Source organism: Microchirus variegatus (genome assembly GCF_963457635.1).
Source record: "Microchirus variegatus genome assembly, chromosome: 12".
Classification (NCBI taxonomy): domain Eukaryota; kingdom Metazoa; phylum Chordata; class Actinopteri; order Pleuronectiformes; family Soleidae; genus Microchirus; species Microchirus variegatus.
The window spans coordinates 11,293,213-11,311,704 of NC_139813.1; the positions used below are offsets into that span (position 1 = coordinate 11,293,213).

At 41.0% G+C, this 18,492-nt stretch overlaps 1 protein-coding gene across 1 annotated transcript; it reads right to left on the bottom strand.

Moving 5' to 3' along the window:
* Positions 1–7,302: 7,302 nt before the first annotated feature.
* LOC310934715 (uncharacterized protein) lies at positions 7,303–17,735 on the bottom strand (the record flags this gene model as incomplete). Its single annotated transcript, XM_083898510.1, has 11 exons — positions 7,303–8,081; positions 8,174–8,471; positions 9,185–9,268; positions 9,362–9,539; positions 10,207–10,342; positions 12,017–12,144; positions 12,282–12,420; positions 12,542–12,597; positions 14,848–15,017; positions 15,815–15,937; positions 17,484–17,735. 11 exons carry the CDS (start codon positions 17,733–17,735, stop codon positions 7,303–7,305), a joined length of 2,343 nt encoding a protein of 780 aa, XP_083754636.1.
* Positions 17,736–18,492: the final 757 nt, after the last annotated feature.

Genomic DNA, 18,492 nt, shown 5'->3' on the forward strand with positions numbered 1-18,492 from the left:
TTATTCAAACTACCCTCTAGTGGACAAACGTGTCATTAGAAGTAAGGTCAAATCAGGTTTATCACTGCTGGATTCTTCAGACTGCCCTCTGGTGGACAAAAATGTTATTACATGTAAGGTCAAATTTGATTCATGGATGGTAAATTATTTAGACTGCCCTCTGGTGGATTAACATGTAATTACATGTAAGGTCAAATTTGATTTAGGGATGAGAAATCATTCAGACTGCCCTCTGGTGGACAAGTTTGAGATTACATTTAAGGTCAAATCAGGTTAATCGCTGCTTGATTCTTCAGACTCGCCCTCCGGTGGACAAAAGTGTTACTACATGTAAGGTGAAATTTGATTTATGGATGGTAAATTATTTAGACTGCCCTCTGGTGGGTGAACATGTAAGGTTAAATCTGATTATTGGTTGAGAAATTATTCAAACTGCCCTCTAGTGGACAAACGTGTCATTACAAGTAAGGTCAAATCAGGTTTATCGCTGCTGGATTCTTCAGACTGCCCTCTGGTGGACAAACGTGTTATTACAAGTAAGGTCAAATTTGATTTATGGATGCTCAATTATTTATACTGCCCTCCACTGGACAAGTTTCACATTACACATAAGGTCAAATCTGATCTATTGATGTTGGGTTGTTTAGACTGCCCTCTGGTGGACAAAAGTGTTATAAAAGAGGTGAAAATATAACTCACATAAACACAATAATATTTTCAAAAATTCATTAAAAATATTCCTTAAGCGATATGCAAATATTTTCAACGGATTCTTGTTCAGGGCGTCGTTGACTATGACTGAGTACAATTTCAAGACATTCCAACATACTTGGAATGTCCAAGTGCATGGATCGCTTTCCGGATTTTCAAAAATTCATTTAAAATATTCTTCAAGAGATATGCAAATATATTCAACGGATTCTTGTTCAGGGCATGCTTGACTATGACTGTGTACAATTTCAAGACATTCCAAGATACTTTTGGGGTCTTTTTTGACGAAAAAGTTAAGTCACTGCCTAAGTGCATGGATCGCTTTCCTGATTTTCAAAAATTCATTAAAAATATTCCTTAAGCGATATGCAAATATTTTCAACGGATTCTTGTTCAGGGCGTCGTTGACTATGACTGAGTACAATTTCAAGACATTCCAACATACTTGGAATGTCCAAGTGCATGGATCGCTTTCCTGATTTTCAAAAGTTCATTAAAAATATTCTTCAAGAGATATGCAAATATATTCAACGGATTCTTGTTCAGGGCATGCTTGACTATGACTGTGTACAATTTCAAGACATTCCAAGATACTTTTGGGGTCTTTTTTGAATAAAAAGTTAAGTCACTGCCTAAGTGCACAGACTTTCCTCATTTTCAAAAATTCATTAAAAATATTCCTTAAGAGATATGCAAATATTTTCAATGGATTCTTGTTCAGGGCGTCGTTGACTATGACTGAGTACAATTTCAAGACATTCCAACATACTTGGAATGTCCAAGTGCATGGATCGATTTCTGGATTTTCAAAAATTCATTAAAAATATTCTTCAAGAGATATGCAAATATATTCAACGGATTCTTGTTCAGGGCATGCTTGACTATGACTGTGTACAATTACAAGACATTCCAAGATACTTTTGGGGTCTTTTTTGACGAAAAAGTTAAGTCACTGCCTAAGTGCATGGATCGCTTTCCTGATTTTCAAAAATTCATTAAAAATATTCCTTAAGCGATATGCAAATATTTTCAACGGATTCTTGTTCAGGGCGTCGTTGACTATGACTGAGTACAATTTCAAGACATTCCAACATACTTGGAATGTCCAAGTGCATGTATCGCTTTCCTGATTTTCAAAAGTTCATTTAAAATATTCTTCAAGAGATATGCAAATATATTCAACGGATTCTTGTTCAGGGCATGCTTGACTATGACTGTGTACAATTTCAAGACATTCCAAGATACTTTTGGGGTCTTTTTTGACGAAAAAGTTAAGTCAAAGTTTACAGTGTACAGTTTTTACAGTTTGAGCAGCTGAACTTAACACCTCTGAACCACGTGGCTCTGCTCTCTGTTACACACTTCATTAGTAATTGATTGTCTCCTCACCCCCACGTTTGTCTGGCAGAAAGTGATCGCGCTTGTGTTTGTTTTGAAAAATCCTTGTGGCGATCGGGACATCGTGAATGCTGACTCCAGGGCAAAATGAAAAGTTTCACACAGAGAGAAGCTGCCAGAGAAACATCAAAGTGGAGGATCAGTGTGACACGTTTATCTTTAATACTGGCTTCTTGTATATCATGAGTTAGTGTGTTTGGAAGTGGAGGCCCAGCATGTCTGGAGTGGACTGGGCTTCTTTATTGACTCTGTGGGTGCTGAGTTGTGCCTGTCAAAGCAGTTGGCACCACATCATGATGGTCGCTTATCTTGACAGGATCTTTTTCATCCTGAAACACGACTCTCATCGAGCAATGATTCATCCAAACTGTGCGTTAGAAACGAGCCAGCAGGTTGTTCAGCCATTAAATTTGTGATACACCACTTTGTCTGGGAAGAGGTTAGTGCAGCCGGGCGCGGGGGGCTTTAGGGTGTTTTAAATGTCCACTTGTAACAGTTGATTTATTAGCAGAAAGTGAATTTACAATATGAATATGTGTATAATCACTTTAAAGTTGTAGTGTGTAACTTTCAAATACAAACAAATACATCTAAACTATTGTAAGACGAGTTCACATCATCATTTACACACAACTCTGTGATTGTCAGTACTGACGTGTATTTTATGTCACAAAGTACAAATACTTCATTACTGTACTTCAGTTATCACATATCTGTACTATACTTTGTTATTTATATTTTCTAGTAACTTTTACTCCTAGTCTACATTTCTATGGTCTGTATTTATATAGAGCTTCTCTAGTCTTGATGAGCTGCTGTGGGTGAACAGTTTTCATTCACATTCACACACTGTTTTAAATGTCTTGCTCAAGGACACATATAGACTGAGACAGGAATTGAACCCACAACCTTCCATCCATCCATACCACTGAGCTACCATGGATCGATCCTTACCCATCACTTTTGTTTATAGTTTTATATCGAAAATTTCAGGAAATTTTATATCGGAAAATTACCCTTAAAACTTAAGTACAGTAAATACTTTAAGACCTTTACTTAATACTTTGGTAAAAAGTGACTTGAACTTGTACCAGAGTCATTTTCTGGTACATGCTTGTACTTTTACTCAAGTATCCCTTTAAGGTATTTTATACAAGACTGACATCACAACAGATCAGGTGAGGAGGGAAGAAGCACACGGCTTCTACACATCCAGTAGGTAGTGACAATCGGAATCGCGATCACGTGCACGATTTTGGCTTCTCGCTAATATGATTGTCCAATATTGAAAAATGAAAGCTCGGCCCACAGAACTCATTGCAGAAGTGAAGCAGTCCATTAACAACAGCCTGCGTGTGCCAAACACAACACAGCTGCTGCTGTTCACTGCACCGTGCGTCTCCAAGTTTCCTGGATGCAGTCTGGACACGTAATACGACGTTTAAAGACAAATAAACAAACTAGAACTTAACAAAACACGGTAGAAAGAAAAATCTCATGTTTGGAAGAAGCTAAGAGCTCTCTCCGCTGTGAGTGTGTGTCTGTGTGTGTGTGTGTGTGTGGTGAGAAGTTACACACTGGAGCTTTAAAAGCATTGTTTGGTTCAGAATAAAAGCCTTTTATATGTATTTTACAGAGGCCGACATCTTGTGCCATTACGTTTCTAGAGCAGCCCTAAACAGACAAACTAGTCAGAGTATGCGTCTCAATAAAATGAAGATAGAAGTATGTCTAAAATATTCTGGGATGGATGTTGATGGAATAATGCAAATAACATCTGAGGTGCTTGATTAGTTTTCTGACAAAAGACTTATGTGTGCATGTGAAGGTTGAGTCTCCTCTGATTGGCGCGTCTCTTAGTGAATTAGTTGGTGTTGATCTTAAACTGACAGTTAATCAGAGGTGGCATCAATTAAACAGTGTTCAGCTCAGGTTGCTGCGATGCTGGACGTTTTGTGCGCTGCTGACCTTTGTGACTCTCTCTCACACAAACACACACACACTGTGATGATGAGCAGTCCGCAGACTATTTAACCACCGCTCCACCCTGGACTGTTCTCCCTGCCTGGTGGTGATGATGCTCAATTATAGATGACCATCATTAGAAACGAGACACGCCGGAAAGCACAGGCTTGCCCGGACTGACACACACCGTGATGGGTACAACAATTATTCTCAGCGACACCAAAGACTAGTGAAGTGCTAATGGGGGGGTAACACCATCCTGTACAGTCCATAACCAGTACACCTGTAATCCTGGAGGCTGAGCTCACTGTCAGTGTGCATTTTCCACATCATTATCATTATTAGAACCAAAACTAATCACAGTTAAAGAGGAACATTTCTTGAGATGCAGGGACAATAATAACCAATATTATTAATTCAGTAACATTACTGAATGTGGAAATTAGTTTCTTTGTCTCGCCTCTTACCCCTGTTTTGTGCACATACACACATTAGGTCAGTGTTTTCATTGTGGAACATGCCTATTTTCCCATCTTTTTTAAAAAAATGTAGTATTTCAGACACATCTTAATCTTCATTGTCTGTGTAGGACTTTGATAGCGTGTTATGGTCATGGTGACGGTACATAGGGAGGGAGTCTGTATAAGGGCAGCTGCATTGGGTTCACTGATCACGTATGGATGATTGCGTGGGTTTTGCAGCTATATAAGCTTACAAAATATGTGCATCACCAGTTTATCCACCTTGAAACAAATGAACAATTTAAGCAAAGGGAATTCAACCTAAAGACCAAGTTTGCCTGGTTTTTGCCTTCATTGAAGTGCGTTAAAACAGGCTGCACCCAGCAGAGTGGCTCCTTCAAGGGTCCAACTTGCCCAGTACATTTCATGAACTACTAGCATGTATACAGCAGTGACCCTCATGTGGAGAATAAAGCAGTAGAAGACGGATGGATTTGCATGTATAAGTTGTATGTTGTGTATAGCAAATATTCATATGGCAGCATTGTATCAGTACACCATGAGTATGTTGGCACCGTCATAAAACCAGTGTTAGCAAAAGCTTGAACCACAACCATGGATACAGATGACTTCTTTTAAAAAGGGGGATTTTTACAAAGCGGTGGTTGACATCATCGTGGATCGCCACTTATTGACTCAAACAGAGCATAAAGCACATTATAGAAATGGCACACTCGCAAACTGTAAAGACAAAAGCTCAGTCGTGGGGAGGCAGATTGATTTGATTTGCCTCTGCATGAGTGAAAACAATCATGTAGAAGATGAATTGAGAGAGAAATTAGTGAAAAAGATGATTTAGGACCTAGTTAGCCTTGTGTCTAATGTGTAACTAGTTCACCATGTAAATACAAAACAAGTCGACAAGTCTGGGCATGTTATATGTTCCACAGATGACCAACTCCCAGTGACCACAACTGTCTTTGTCTCATATGACTTAATGAGGCATCACACAGGCTTAAACATTCATACAACGCAACCAACAATATGCTGTAAACTAGAAACTGAAGTTAGAGTGAATCTGAGCAGACAGAGACAGAGTTAGTTTAAGCATGACCCTGAACTCCTGACCATACGTACATACTTGTGATGTTTTATATAGGTGAGATCAGGTATTTGAAATGCACTAAATATTGAAATCAAGAAAATAACTCAGTCCAGACTTGAGATTTGAATGAAAAGTAAAAAGATCTTGACTCTTACATGGTCAAGTTCCTCCTTTTGTGACTCAAGTCTCAAACGTTCACCTCTGTGTGAACTCCTACTCTGACCTAACTGTGTCCATCTACCGCGCCGTACTATTGATGCAACATTGATGACCAGTCACGGTCAAGATGTTGTTCTTTTTGCTCTTATGTCACTGTCGTTGGTCAGGACACCTTTGGTCAGTGAATGCGTCACTGATGACCTGCGGTGATCGCTTGGAAACACGCTGGACGATGTCATCGTTACAGGCACCTGCTTTTCAAACAGGTTCACCAGAGAAGGTACGTTTAGACAACGCTCCACTGGTCACAAATACATCCTTCATATGCCGTGCATTATTAATCTGTTTTCCATACCTCGTTTGTGCAGCTCTTACGTAAATGTAGCAGTCAGTTTCAGTCCTGTCCAGGTCAGATGCCAAAAGGAGGAGGGAGGGACTTTTATGAAGCAGCAAACACGTCTGGCATCAAACACCAGCTTTCTTTTTTCATAACTGGGTCCTCTGCATGAGTGTTAAAGAAAACATGTCACAGGATTACAAAGAAACCATCATAATTACATTTTTTTCAGAGGATGCACTTCTTAACTTGGACAGCGGACTTTGTGTATTGGCATTGTGCAGTGCAAATGTGTGTGACTGACATGGTATCAGAACTTACTGGTTCATATCACTGTTAAGTAGCCAGAAAGGTAACTGGAGTGGGGGATGTATCCACCTCAGTGGGTTCAATCTGTCTTCACTGGGCACACACAGAATATGTACATATCGCAAACACACGTAGAGTATCAGGTAACAGGCGTTGAATTATTAAGCCGCCACGAAGAGCGCCACGAAGCAGCAACCAGATTCTTCCACAGTCTTTGCAGCACACCTGAATATTAATGACCCACAGACGCAGAGACAGAAGGAGCACGAGGAAGAAGACGCGTGCGAGAGATTTGAAAACAAGTCTGTGGAAGCTAAAAGCGTTGCATTATGAGAGTGTCACAACACAAGAACTAGAAAACTAAAAGCAAAGAAGCAGAGTAAGGTTTGAGTTGTGACTTGTTTTTACTTTGACTATTTGTTGGTACAAAATGTTGACAACAATAAATACAAATATAACCACACTGTAAATCAATGTGCAGCCTGCATTTCACATTGCAATGTGTGGTTCAAGGACAAAATGGTTCAAATGTTGAATGTCATATTATTTGAATTGAGGAGTTTACATTTTTCTTTGGCACTGTATACGGTGTGGTGTCTTGTCTACACGTGACTGGAACAGTAAACATAGAGAATGATAGGTATGGTACCATATTGTCACTGCTTTTGCACATGTTGTGCACATTCCTGTAAGTATTATAGCTGCACTACTCTTCTGCCCACCTCCTTTAGTTCTTCTTTTTAAATAAGCCAGCATTCATGAAATGGCTGCTACACTAATCGTGTTCAGTTCTCCTCTCTAACTCGTCCTCCCCTTGTCATATCAGTGCTGCTCGCTCACGCTCTACCGTCTCTGTGTCAGTAGTCCATACTGTGTAACTGGCTCTTTTTGTCACTTTTCCCCTGCAGAGCTGCAGGTAACAGTGGCAGGTTCAGATCTGCCACCCGACGCTGGAGCGATGACCGTAACTGAACCGAGTTCCTCTTTGCTCCGCTCATCACTCCTCCCGCTGTCGCTCTCTCTCCACCTCCCCCTGCTGTTGACAGCTCTCTCCTCTTCCCTCTCTCCTGCTTGAGGCTCTTGATGACCAAAGTGTGTTGTCTCTGCGAGGGGAACGCGGGAGGTTTAGACCCATTGACCAGGAGTCCAGGGGGCCCAGGTCGGGTCAACCCCACCCATGTCATCTTCCTGCCTCTTCTGTCTTTATGCCCCACATTGCGTAGGCGCGGCAGTGGCGTAGTGGGTGATGTTCGGGTCGTTTCCATGGAACCCGTTTGATCCCTGTCTGAGGAGTGAGAGGTGTGCGCGTCGGCCTCCAGCAGCATCCTGGGAGAGATGCCGTTCTTCTCCGAGGAGTAAAACGTCTGCAGCTTCTCCAGCCGCTCGTTGATGCTCAGGTGGTGCGAGTGGTCATCCTGGTGGCGGTTGTCATGGAAACAATCTGACCCGGGGTCTGCTGCCCCGTCTGACTGAGTAGTCCTAAGCGGGAGTGTGTGTTGTATCGGTCTCATGGGGCTGTTGCCTCTGATTGGCTCAACTGGAAGGGGGACATGGCAAGGGGCGGAGTCACAGAGTTGAGATGTAGAGCTTTTAGGCGGAGAAAGATGGACGAGTTCCCTGTCTCTAAACACAGACACTGAAAAAACAACAATGTACGGATGAATGTGTCACATAATGTAGTGTGGATGTGTGTGTGTGTCGCTTTGTTTTTGCACAATAAATCTTTACCTTCTGGGAACAGAGTCTCTCTGGTGTCCAAGGTCACAGCGATGTCATCATCAGTAGCCCCTCTTGCTGCAGACAGAGGGGCAGGGGAGGGTGATCGGGGGCGAGGAGGTATTGGTGGGGAGGCACAGTGAGGTAGCTGAGGCAGACAGGGAGAAGGGGGACGGTTCTCATCGTCCTCTCTGTTGTCCTTTCTGTGAAAGCCCTCAGTCCTCCTCCTGTTGCTCTGACAGTCAGTTGCCTGTTGAGCCCTCAGAGGTCGACTGGGCTGCTTAGAGCTTTTCTCACTGGTGGGTTCAATCTGAGAAAGCAATGATTGGAGAAATCTCTACTGACACAAAATGACTGAACCATCCATCCATAGACGGACCGCTACCTGACTAATTAAAATTCTGTGTCCATATATATTTGTCAGCTGAGATTGGCACAGTAGCCCCCACGACCCTCCTGTGAAGGATAAAGCGATAGAAGATGGATAGATATCTTGATCCAAACGGATGGACTAAAGACGGTGACAGTTTTTTGTCAGTTTGATGGTAATAGAATATAAAATTGGAGAAAGAGCTCAGAGAGACAAACCAAGGCTTTGGTCAATAAACTCTTGAATCTGAATCGCCATCAAAATCAAATCGTTTTTGATCTTCCTTGGGCCATAAACTGTATATAAATGGATGCAGTTCATGGTCCAAGCACTGGTTTCAGGCCTTCTTCAATGTCATGATGTTCATTTAGTAAATTATGTTCCCATTTTGAGGAACAATAAAGCACAACACCTGAGTGGACACCAGTTAATTGACCATTAGTTTTTGAAGCTGTGTTTGCAGATGAAATCTGTCAATTTCCGGTTCCAAAACCTGTCGCGGCGTCATGAAATGTTTGAATCCCGAGGCTTCAAAACAGCCAACTTGCAACCAGAAGACTACATATAATATATTTTAAATATACAGAATAATTACATCTATCAGTCGTTACCAATATAAATAAATACTTTGACACTGACGATGGCAGCATTACCTGTTGCTGAGTCTTTGATTCAGTGTTGCTCTTCTCTCTCCATGTATTCTTACTGGGAAGACTCCAATCACTGCTCTCCAGTTTCTGCCAAATTAATCATTATTAGCTGCTCAATAATTATTTTAGGTAGCATTATACTGACGTGTGTATGTGTATGTGTGAGAGTTAAGTGTGAACCTTGCTGGCCTTGGCTCCTCTCTGGCTCCTGTTGAGTCTGTTGAGCAGCAGATGATAGGAGGCCATGATGGCAGAGGGTCGGTTGCTGGTGAGCATGTGAATGACTTCAGAGAGAGAGAAGCCCAGTGTCTCTGTCATGTATGACAACACAGACGAGTTGAGTTCCTCTGCACACAATCTGGGAAACAATCACAGAGAGGGAGGTAGAAAAAAAAACAAAAAAACATTAGAATGAATACGTGTGATAATGGGCTGTTCAGCATCTGTGGGTGTGAAATGACTGGTAACTAAAGGATTTTGGTGCAGAGCATTTCAGGGCTGGAACAGCTCAGCTCTTATTTCATTCATGTGGATTTCAGAGGACACATTATTGCTGGGGGGGAGCCACACATGATTGCATTTCCACTCTGCATAAAGTGATAAAAGTCTTTTAGTCATGCTATAATGTAGACTTGTAACCCATCTGACCACTGAATTGCTCATTTTCTTAGAAAACATGCAGGGATTTTCCTTCACTCCGTACTTTTGCCCAGATTGTAACGTTTGTCGCAGAATTATCCCCGAGGCGTCACTGTGTCTGATGGCACAAGGGGCTGAAAAGAGTGTTTTTTTTAATTTATTAAAAAGCAAGTGAGAATCTTTACATGTTTTTACAGCATATACCAGAATGTAATGTGACACACCACAAGTTAGAGCTAATTTAGAAAATATATTACTGATCCTTTGACATTCCTTAGAATATAAGGATTGAAAGTATAGCGTATAAGTGGTTACAGTATATTTTTGTAGCATTTTGGTGTTTGCAGATGTCATGTTAAAGAACACTCACACAGAAAAAGCTCTACCTGTTTTTATAGGTGAGTGTGTGCAGTGGTTTCTTCGCATGTCCTTCATTGATCCATCTTTCCTCCATCGCAGCTCTGACACTGGGTCTCTTTGCTGGATCTGGCTCCAGGAGAGACAACACAAACGACACAGCACCTGCAACAGAAGCACAGACAAACCAGGGTATTATCATTCAACAATAGAGTTACATACACTTACTGCCAAATCAGTTTAATTTGGCAATTTCGGCATTTGTTTTTTTTTTTGTTTTTTTTTAAATAGATTAATAGATGTGCACACTGATAAAAAAGACAACATTCATTTTCTGGTAAACATTTACATAAAGCGGTAGATAATGGATGGATGGATGTTCTAAATTTCTCAAGCATTTATAACAGATTACATAATACAGTAATGGAATAAATAAATTAAAGGCAAAAATTTATATGAAAGAATGCCCAAAAAACACTTAATAAAATAGTAATTTATTAATACACAATTAAAAGGTGGCAACATATACACAAATACATATATATAATTATATATATATATATATGATGAAATTACTAGGACTTTGTAGTTTTTAATTGTCAGCCCACTGTTTATATTAACCACTCGTTAAATCCACTGTCACGATAGTCATCGCTCTGTTTTTGTCTGCAAAAAAAACTAAAAACCCAACACCAGTGAGCAGTTGAACAAGGTTAGTGATTATCTGGTGAACATAATGGAACATTTAGCAGCTAAACAGCCACATTCTGTACTTTCGTCTTTGAGAGCTGTTGGAGTGGAGACTGTCCTCCAGCCTCACCACCGACCACAAGACCAATGCTAACATTCAACTTGATTTGCCTACACGAGCATCAGTCATGACCACACAGTCACAGATGGTTTTCTACATGCAACAACAAGCGAATGCTGGGCAATAACAAACACATTTGCTTGGTAGGTTTTTGGTAAATGAGCCGTAATTCAAAATGCCTCATATTCAAACTCACACAGATACAAGACTGTGCCATCCGCTGCCTTGTTTTGTCAACTCACACTAAAACTGCTCCAGTTTGGAATAGTGTTGTGCTGAACAGCGTTTAAAAGGGAGGTGAAAAGAAAAACTTTGTCACCCAGAAGAAGTTAATTTGAATGTCTCAGGTGCTCGTCTGTGGCAGTGATACAGCCGCTAATCTTGTGTTGTCACAGTTTCAAAGCATCAGAGTGATACTGGTTTTCCCCTCAGTAACAGGAGCTGTGTTTGTTTGCGGTGAAATGGCGCCATGACAAAAGCAATGGAGTGACTCTGTGTGAGAGAGAAACAGACACACTAAGGCTTGAGTGGGTTTATTGGTACAGAATAAGTGGAAGAAATAAGTAAAACTTCTTCTTTTGTCTCAGCTCAAGTCTGTGGTCTGCAAAAAAAAAAAAGATCCTGCGAGTTGTACGCTATGTTTGCTGGAATTATTTCTAAAACGGGCACAAAAGCTCCTTCAGGATTATTCAGGCTGTGACATCCAGTTTAGATTTAACTTACCCAAGAGCTGACCTGGAACCAAGGAAAACTTTTGCAAATGGAAAATATTAAATCATTATAGGAGAGGAATCATATAGTATGCATGTTGACATTTTATGGTTGACTTTTTTCTGTTGGCCATCATATTTTAGAGCTTGATGGCCAACCACTACATCATGTACCATTGTTCTCTACATATCACCTCTAAGACTAATGAAACTCAATCCAAATGTCAAAATAAAAAACACTTCCAAATCCAACACCGTGACTCATTGGGCATTTTGAAGGAACAATCCTTAGGCGCAAGAGGTGAAACGTGGACTTACCTTTGCTGATGTCACTGGGGATGATGCCGATTTCCCCATTGACCATTTTCTGGTGGAGCTGTTTGATGTTGAACGGCTCAACAGTGAAGGGCAAAGTTCCTGTCAGCATGGCGAACATGCTTACACCTCTGCATTCTCACCCACGCAGTAAGGGGGAAAAAAAATGAATGGACACAAACTCTTTAGCATTACCCAAACTTTATCCAATGTCCTCTCTAAGCTATGGTGGAAAAGTCCAGTCATTCACTGAGACATTATCACTTACATGGACCAGACGTCCACTTTGGGTCCATACTTCCTGTGAGCGAGCAGCTCAGGGGCTGCGTAGGCAGGACTTCCACACTGAGTGCTGAGAAGATCCAGAGACAACGATTCTGCCTTCAGAGTGTTGCTCAGGCCAAAGTCTGCATGAAACATCACCAATGGATTCTTATCACCGCACATTTATAGAATATATAGTTAAAGATGTGAATAGTTCTGCCAGCATTCTGCATCAATACACTGTCCGTTCAAATGTCAACATACCTACAATCTTTATGTTATTGTGTTCATCCAGTAGGAAGTTTTCAATCTTCAGATCTCTGCAGGAAGAGGAAAAGACAGATATTCGGTCAATTAAAGTGCAGATCATTCTACTATTTACATTTTGTCGAAAAAACTATGCTTTGAGGTTGTTTAGAGGCCAAACATTCGAATCAATGATGAAAAACTACTCTCAACCACACTGCCTGCAGTTAAACCCATATCAAGTACAGCCTGTCAGCAATGCTCCTTTCATCTGCCTTCATCTAACCAGCAGATATTCCAGCTCCGAGAAATTCAGAGACGTTCATTCACACAACCCAAAGAAAGTTCAAAGAAAGTCGGGTCACGAAAGAGCGAGAGCAGACTTTGTCACGAAGGAGAAAAATCATGAAATCATGTGGTGAACCCGCTGCATGTGGGTGGCAGGAGGTGCGTTAAAGTGCAAATTTTCCAGTTTGATCATTTTTACGTGTTGTAGTGTGTGTGTGTGTGTGTGTGTGTGTGTGTGTGTGTGAGAGAGAGAGAGCGGTTGAGAGCGACATCGTTGAGGGACTTCATTAGAGAGGAAGTCCATGATGTTGTGATGATGTGTGAATCATGGCACTGGTGCAAGACGGTGAGGTCATTGCCTGGTAATCACATCCCCTCCTTCAGAGGAGCCAGAGTCTTAAACCAAAGCCCAGAGCTGTGTATGATGTGTGAGGTTACAGCATAAGTGTATATGTGCGTGTGTGTGTGAGCGCGGGGTCTCTAACACCTACACATAGTAAAATGAATAAAATGCCACTAGAATAATACACAGCACTGTGCCAGAAATGGCCTCTTGTCACATTTCCTCCTCTGTAAAACTATTAATGCCCTGCAAAGCAGTTCCTACGCTGTGTTCTAATACACGAGTATCTTCAAGATGTCACCATGCATGCAGAAAACAGCTACTGTTTAAGGGTCAATGGATTTTAATTAGACACAACTCACTTTTTTTTTTCTATTTTGGTTCTGCCAAATCTCCAGCAACTCAAGATCACATGCTCCTGATCGATTGTCCAGAGACCTATCGGTTACAACTGTGCAACCACATCTTAATATGAAATAGTTTAACAGGAAGGATTTCCAGGGAACATATGTCATATATATATATGAAGTGGTTAGGACATGACTCTCAGCGATATAGTCATTTAAAGATTACCTCCAGTTTTAACACGTAAAACTATCCTTTGAATGATTCCCGGTGTCTAATAAGGGTTTTCATAAAACACAACCAATCGTCAGGTTCTCATCATCTTCATATAAAATACAGAGAAATATGGAAAGAAAAATGTAAAGACTCACAATGTAGTTACGATGTTCTTCACCAGTACTTAAATAAAAATAAAAAGTCTGACACAGACTGAATGTGTTAAAGGTTTCACCTTCTGACATCCCTCCAGTGTGTGAATTGCATATTGGACCACGATTGGCTTCCAATCTAGTTGTGAAAGAAAATCCAGCAGGAATCTTAAAATCTGATGGTGAAACTTTTTCCTTTGCAGCAGATCGTTCGTCAAAACTTGGCGCACGTACTATTATTATTCTGTGCAGTGACAGAATCATTTCCAGCAGAATTCACAGTCATTTCCAAACCTTTTTGTCGAGGTGAGGGGACACAAAACGTTATTGCTCATTTTTCCAAGCCATGATATCTAATAACAACTTACCTCAGTCCAAATACCTTTTACATCTGTAAATCACAATAAAAGCCTTGCCTTGCTGTTACCTTGCTTCCAAGCTAACATTTGTATTATTAATTATAATAGGAAAACATGCATTTACTTCATCTGAGAAGTTGTCTTTGGCATTTGGATTATATTTGATAATTTATTGATGGTTGAATGGGAAATACGGATAATTATGGAGACTATGGAGAAATTAAGAGAATCATTAGTGTGTGTAAATACATGTGAGTACTACACATGTCTGTGGTAGACAGATGATGGTTAAGATTAGGGTAAGGGGATCAAAACCTGGTCATAATGAGGCAGAATATTTGAGGAACAGGTTAAGTTTAGGGCTAAGCTTTGATTTCAGGTTAGGTTACAGTCATTAACTGGTTATGGTCAGGGTTAGCTGCCCAAATGAATGGAAGCCAATGCTGTGTCCTAACAAGACTGTGCTAACCTATGTGTGTTAAATTTATAAACCATTAGGACATTTTAGGAAAGTGAGGACATTTTTGGCTTGTGTCTACAAGTCATGTTTTAGGGTTAGATCTGGGTTTAGGTTAAGTGTAAGTGAGGCATGTGTGTTTGTGTGTGTCTGGTCAGTCTCACCTGTGCACAACGCCATGTTTGTGCAGGTGCTCCACTGCAGAAAGGATCTGCCGGGTGTAGCGCCGCACCTCCCTCTCCTCCAGCCTCCTCCTCTCACAGATCCTGTCCATGAGGTCTCCTCCTGCACAGAGCTCCATGGCCATGTAGTAGCTGTTCTCCGTCTCCAGAGTCTAACACAAACATTCAAGCGCAAAACTAAGTGGACAAGGTCGATCAACAGCACCAGGCATGCAACAGTTTTGTAATTTTAATTAAAACACACTATTCATTTATGTATTGGGACTGCATACACATTTATGATGTGTTTAACTTCTCATTAAAGGAGATGTATTATACCCTATTTCTCCAAGTTAACCTAGTTCCCTGATGTCCTGATGAACCTAAAGTAGTATCTCTTTAGGTCCACCTTAAAAAAAAGTAAAACGAAACTTAAGCGACAGGAAATGACATCAAGTACAGAGTCTACTGGGAGCTAACAGCAGTTAGCATTTGGAAAAGTGATCTTTTGCAGGCTCTAGCAGGCACATTGCTGTCATATATAACATGTATCCACTGGACAGATAAATCCTCTGAGGCTGGAAGTTTGTGTAGAGCTCTGTGCTGCCCTGTGGAGCCAAGAACAGAACTTTTCTCAGACTTCGTGGACTTTTTCGGATACTGTTACCCTCACCAGCACTCTCGCGTGTTTTATGGACTAAGCGGAGACAACAATTCCAGGAATTTAGCACATTGTGACGTCCCAATGAGTGCGGAAGTCAACATCGCGTGTTTTATCTCCTGTACTTAGACTGAGGAGGACCACAAAAACATGAGTGAGTCATCTTTTTTCACATTTTGCCGACTGATAGGACCTCCGGAGTCCCAAATATAGGATTTAAATTATTAAAAAGTTGATTTTGCATAATATTTCCCCTTTAACTGGAAAAGGATTGTGTTTTTATTTGTTTGTTTATGTATTGATTTTTACCTCCAACAGGACGACAATGTGAGGATGTCGGACCATCTGATGAATACGAGGTTCTCTCTTCATGTTCTTCAGCACGTAAGAGTCCTGACGTGCTTTTTTCTTGTCAATCACTTTTATGGCCACCTAAACCAACAAACAGATGAACACGTGCATGTACTATAAAACAGTGATTTATCACAAGACATACACTAGAACTATATATAACTGTATTAAATAGTTTGCCCTCATTTAGTGAACACACATTCAGTTATAAACCCTCATGAAGAAGTTGTGTTAAACCTGCCAATGGACATGGCAAAAATATATATATATAATTTCTCCCGGCACTATAAGTAATCTATTATTTTCTAAATATTCTGTTATTATGTTCTTGCAAATACTAATTTTACCACAAGATAATAATAATAATGATTAATGGATAGAGTAATTAGTCTGCACAGGAAAAATAATCCCTTAAAGTGTTAGCTCATACAGATAACTGTTGTTTGTCTCAGATCATGTATCAAGTAAACACTTTGGTGTGAATGACATCACATTGTTGATATAATCTAAACAGGCCAGTTTAATTCCATTTTACATTCCATTTATAATGTGTAGAAAATGTTACAATAAATGTCACTTGATTACACATTATATGTTAGTGTATACTTGTATTAGTTGCCTCTTTAGGACCTTTTCTGGCATGTACACAGACCTTGTCAGAACCAGTAGTCCTCATTGAGACCAAAACCTGGTCTGAATGAGGCAAAACAACATTTCCAGAGGAACCGTTTCAATTTGGGACTGATTTGAATTGTGGTGAGGTTGAGCTGAATAGCTGCACAAACTCGTGTGTGTAGATGTGACCTCTACGGGTCTTGTACCTACAGAGGGTAATGAGGGTTAAGGTGGGCAAACACTGCTAGGAGATGAGTTTGGTCAGTCATGGCAACCAGGTCAGGTACACATGAGCCAGGGTCAGGGGCTCAGTGACCAACGGGATGAAAAGAAAGTTACACATCAAGGAATGCACATGCTCTCACACACACACACACACTCAAACACTGCTATTCTTCTTAGGATATGCATTGACTTGCATTGACTTGAACAGCCTAAACAAAGCGTCATCACGAACCAGTTAATGCCTAAGCCTAACCTTAACCTGACCAGAATTCAAATCTTGGCCCGAAACATAACCAGCTCCACATATCTGTGGTTCTGCCTCATTAGAACAATGTTTTGGTCTCCATGAGGACTTCTGACAAGGTCAGTGTTTATGCCAGTAAAGGTCCTTAAGAAGCAGCAAATACAAGCTTACATAATGCAACACAACACGCACACACAGATCCAACAGGATGTGTTCAAGACAACGGTGTGTTTACTACTATTAGCCTCATATATAGTACATAACATAAATCATAAGTGTAACACATTTTTCTGACACAATATTATAGTTTTCAAGGCAATAAACATTCACCCTCATGTGCATTATCTAATATACAGGTGGTTCTGATGGAGAACTACAAGAATAATAACAGTCTTCCACAAATATAAGCAGGAATAATTATCATTTCCATGTGTTGCCATGTAATGATGTGAGAGGTCTACATGTGCACTGTGCCAACCCTCCAGCTTGAGCCAAACCACATCTCCTGGGCTCTAATTCTCAGATTAAAGAGCAGGCACCGACCTTTTCCCCCGTGCCAATGTGCAGCCCCTCCATCACTTTGGCAAATGAGCCCTTGTTGATCATTTTCCCCACCAGGTAGGATCCCACACGTTTGGAGTGTGGGAAGCTCCGCAGCAGCTCCCTGGGAACCTTCAGCGAGGGAAGAGTTGGCCTCTCCCGCTCCAGCAGCGAGTTGTCCCACTGGGACACTCCGTCCCCCTCACCGTCCGCCACCATGTCCTCTGGACTGGGCTTCACTACAGCAGCTGGCATCCCCAACAGCGTCTGGGCCCCATGTGGCTGCCGCTTACACTCACGATCAAATCCAAAACCAGGAGTGACCTTGTAGTGTACACATACTATCAGACGCAGATGTACATAAACATATCCAACGGTTTGTTTGAGTTCAAATGTTGTTAAAAAAAAATACTGTAGATCCAAATCCCCCTTCAGAAGCAAACGAGAGGCTTTGGCAACAGATCTGTGTTCCTTCCACTCTCAGATAAATAAATCCATTACTGCAGACAGTTGATAGATGACTCCTCTTTTCTTCTTGGTTTATTTTACCTTCTGACAAGTGCAGGTGCGAGACAAGTGTCTCCCTTTGGATTCCAACTATGCGCCGTTCAACTGGTCTCTCTCTCTCTCCTTCCTTCTCTCACTCCGTCTCTGTCTGCTGGGCAGTGGATGATTAACCGTCCTGTTCTTAGGTCAGCTCCAGTGATGAGGAAGACATTCTACACCGTAATTACCCCCTCTGCACACACTCAGGTTCACACAGATACTCGCAGTTATACAGTAACCACTCAAACATTCTCACTTTATTAACTTGTCTTTCCTTAAGAAAAAACCTAGTTTGTGTCTTTCAGTTTTATTCTCTAAATGACAGTGAACTGTTGCTTTTTCCTGCTTTTTTCTTCAGTCTCTAGTTGTGACACAGTTTGTGGACACATAAGTAGAAGAGAAAGTGTCACAACCTGAGGACTTTTAAAACCTTCATTCACCAACACCACACTTTCACTTTCACAGT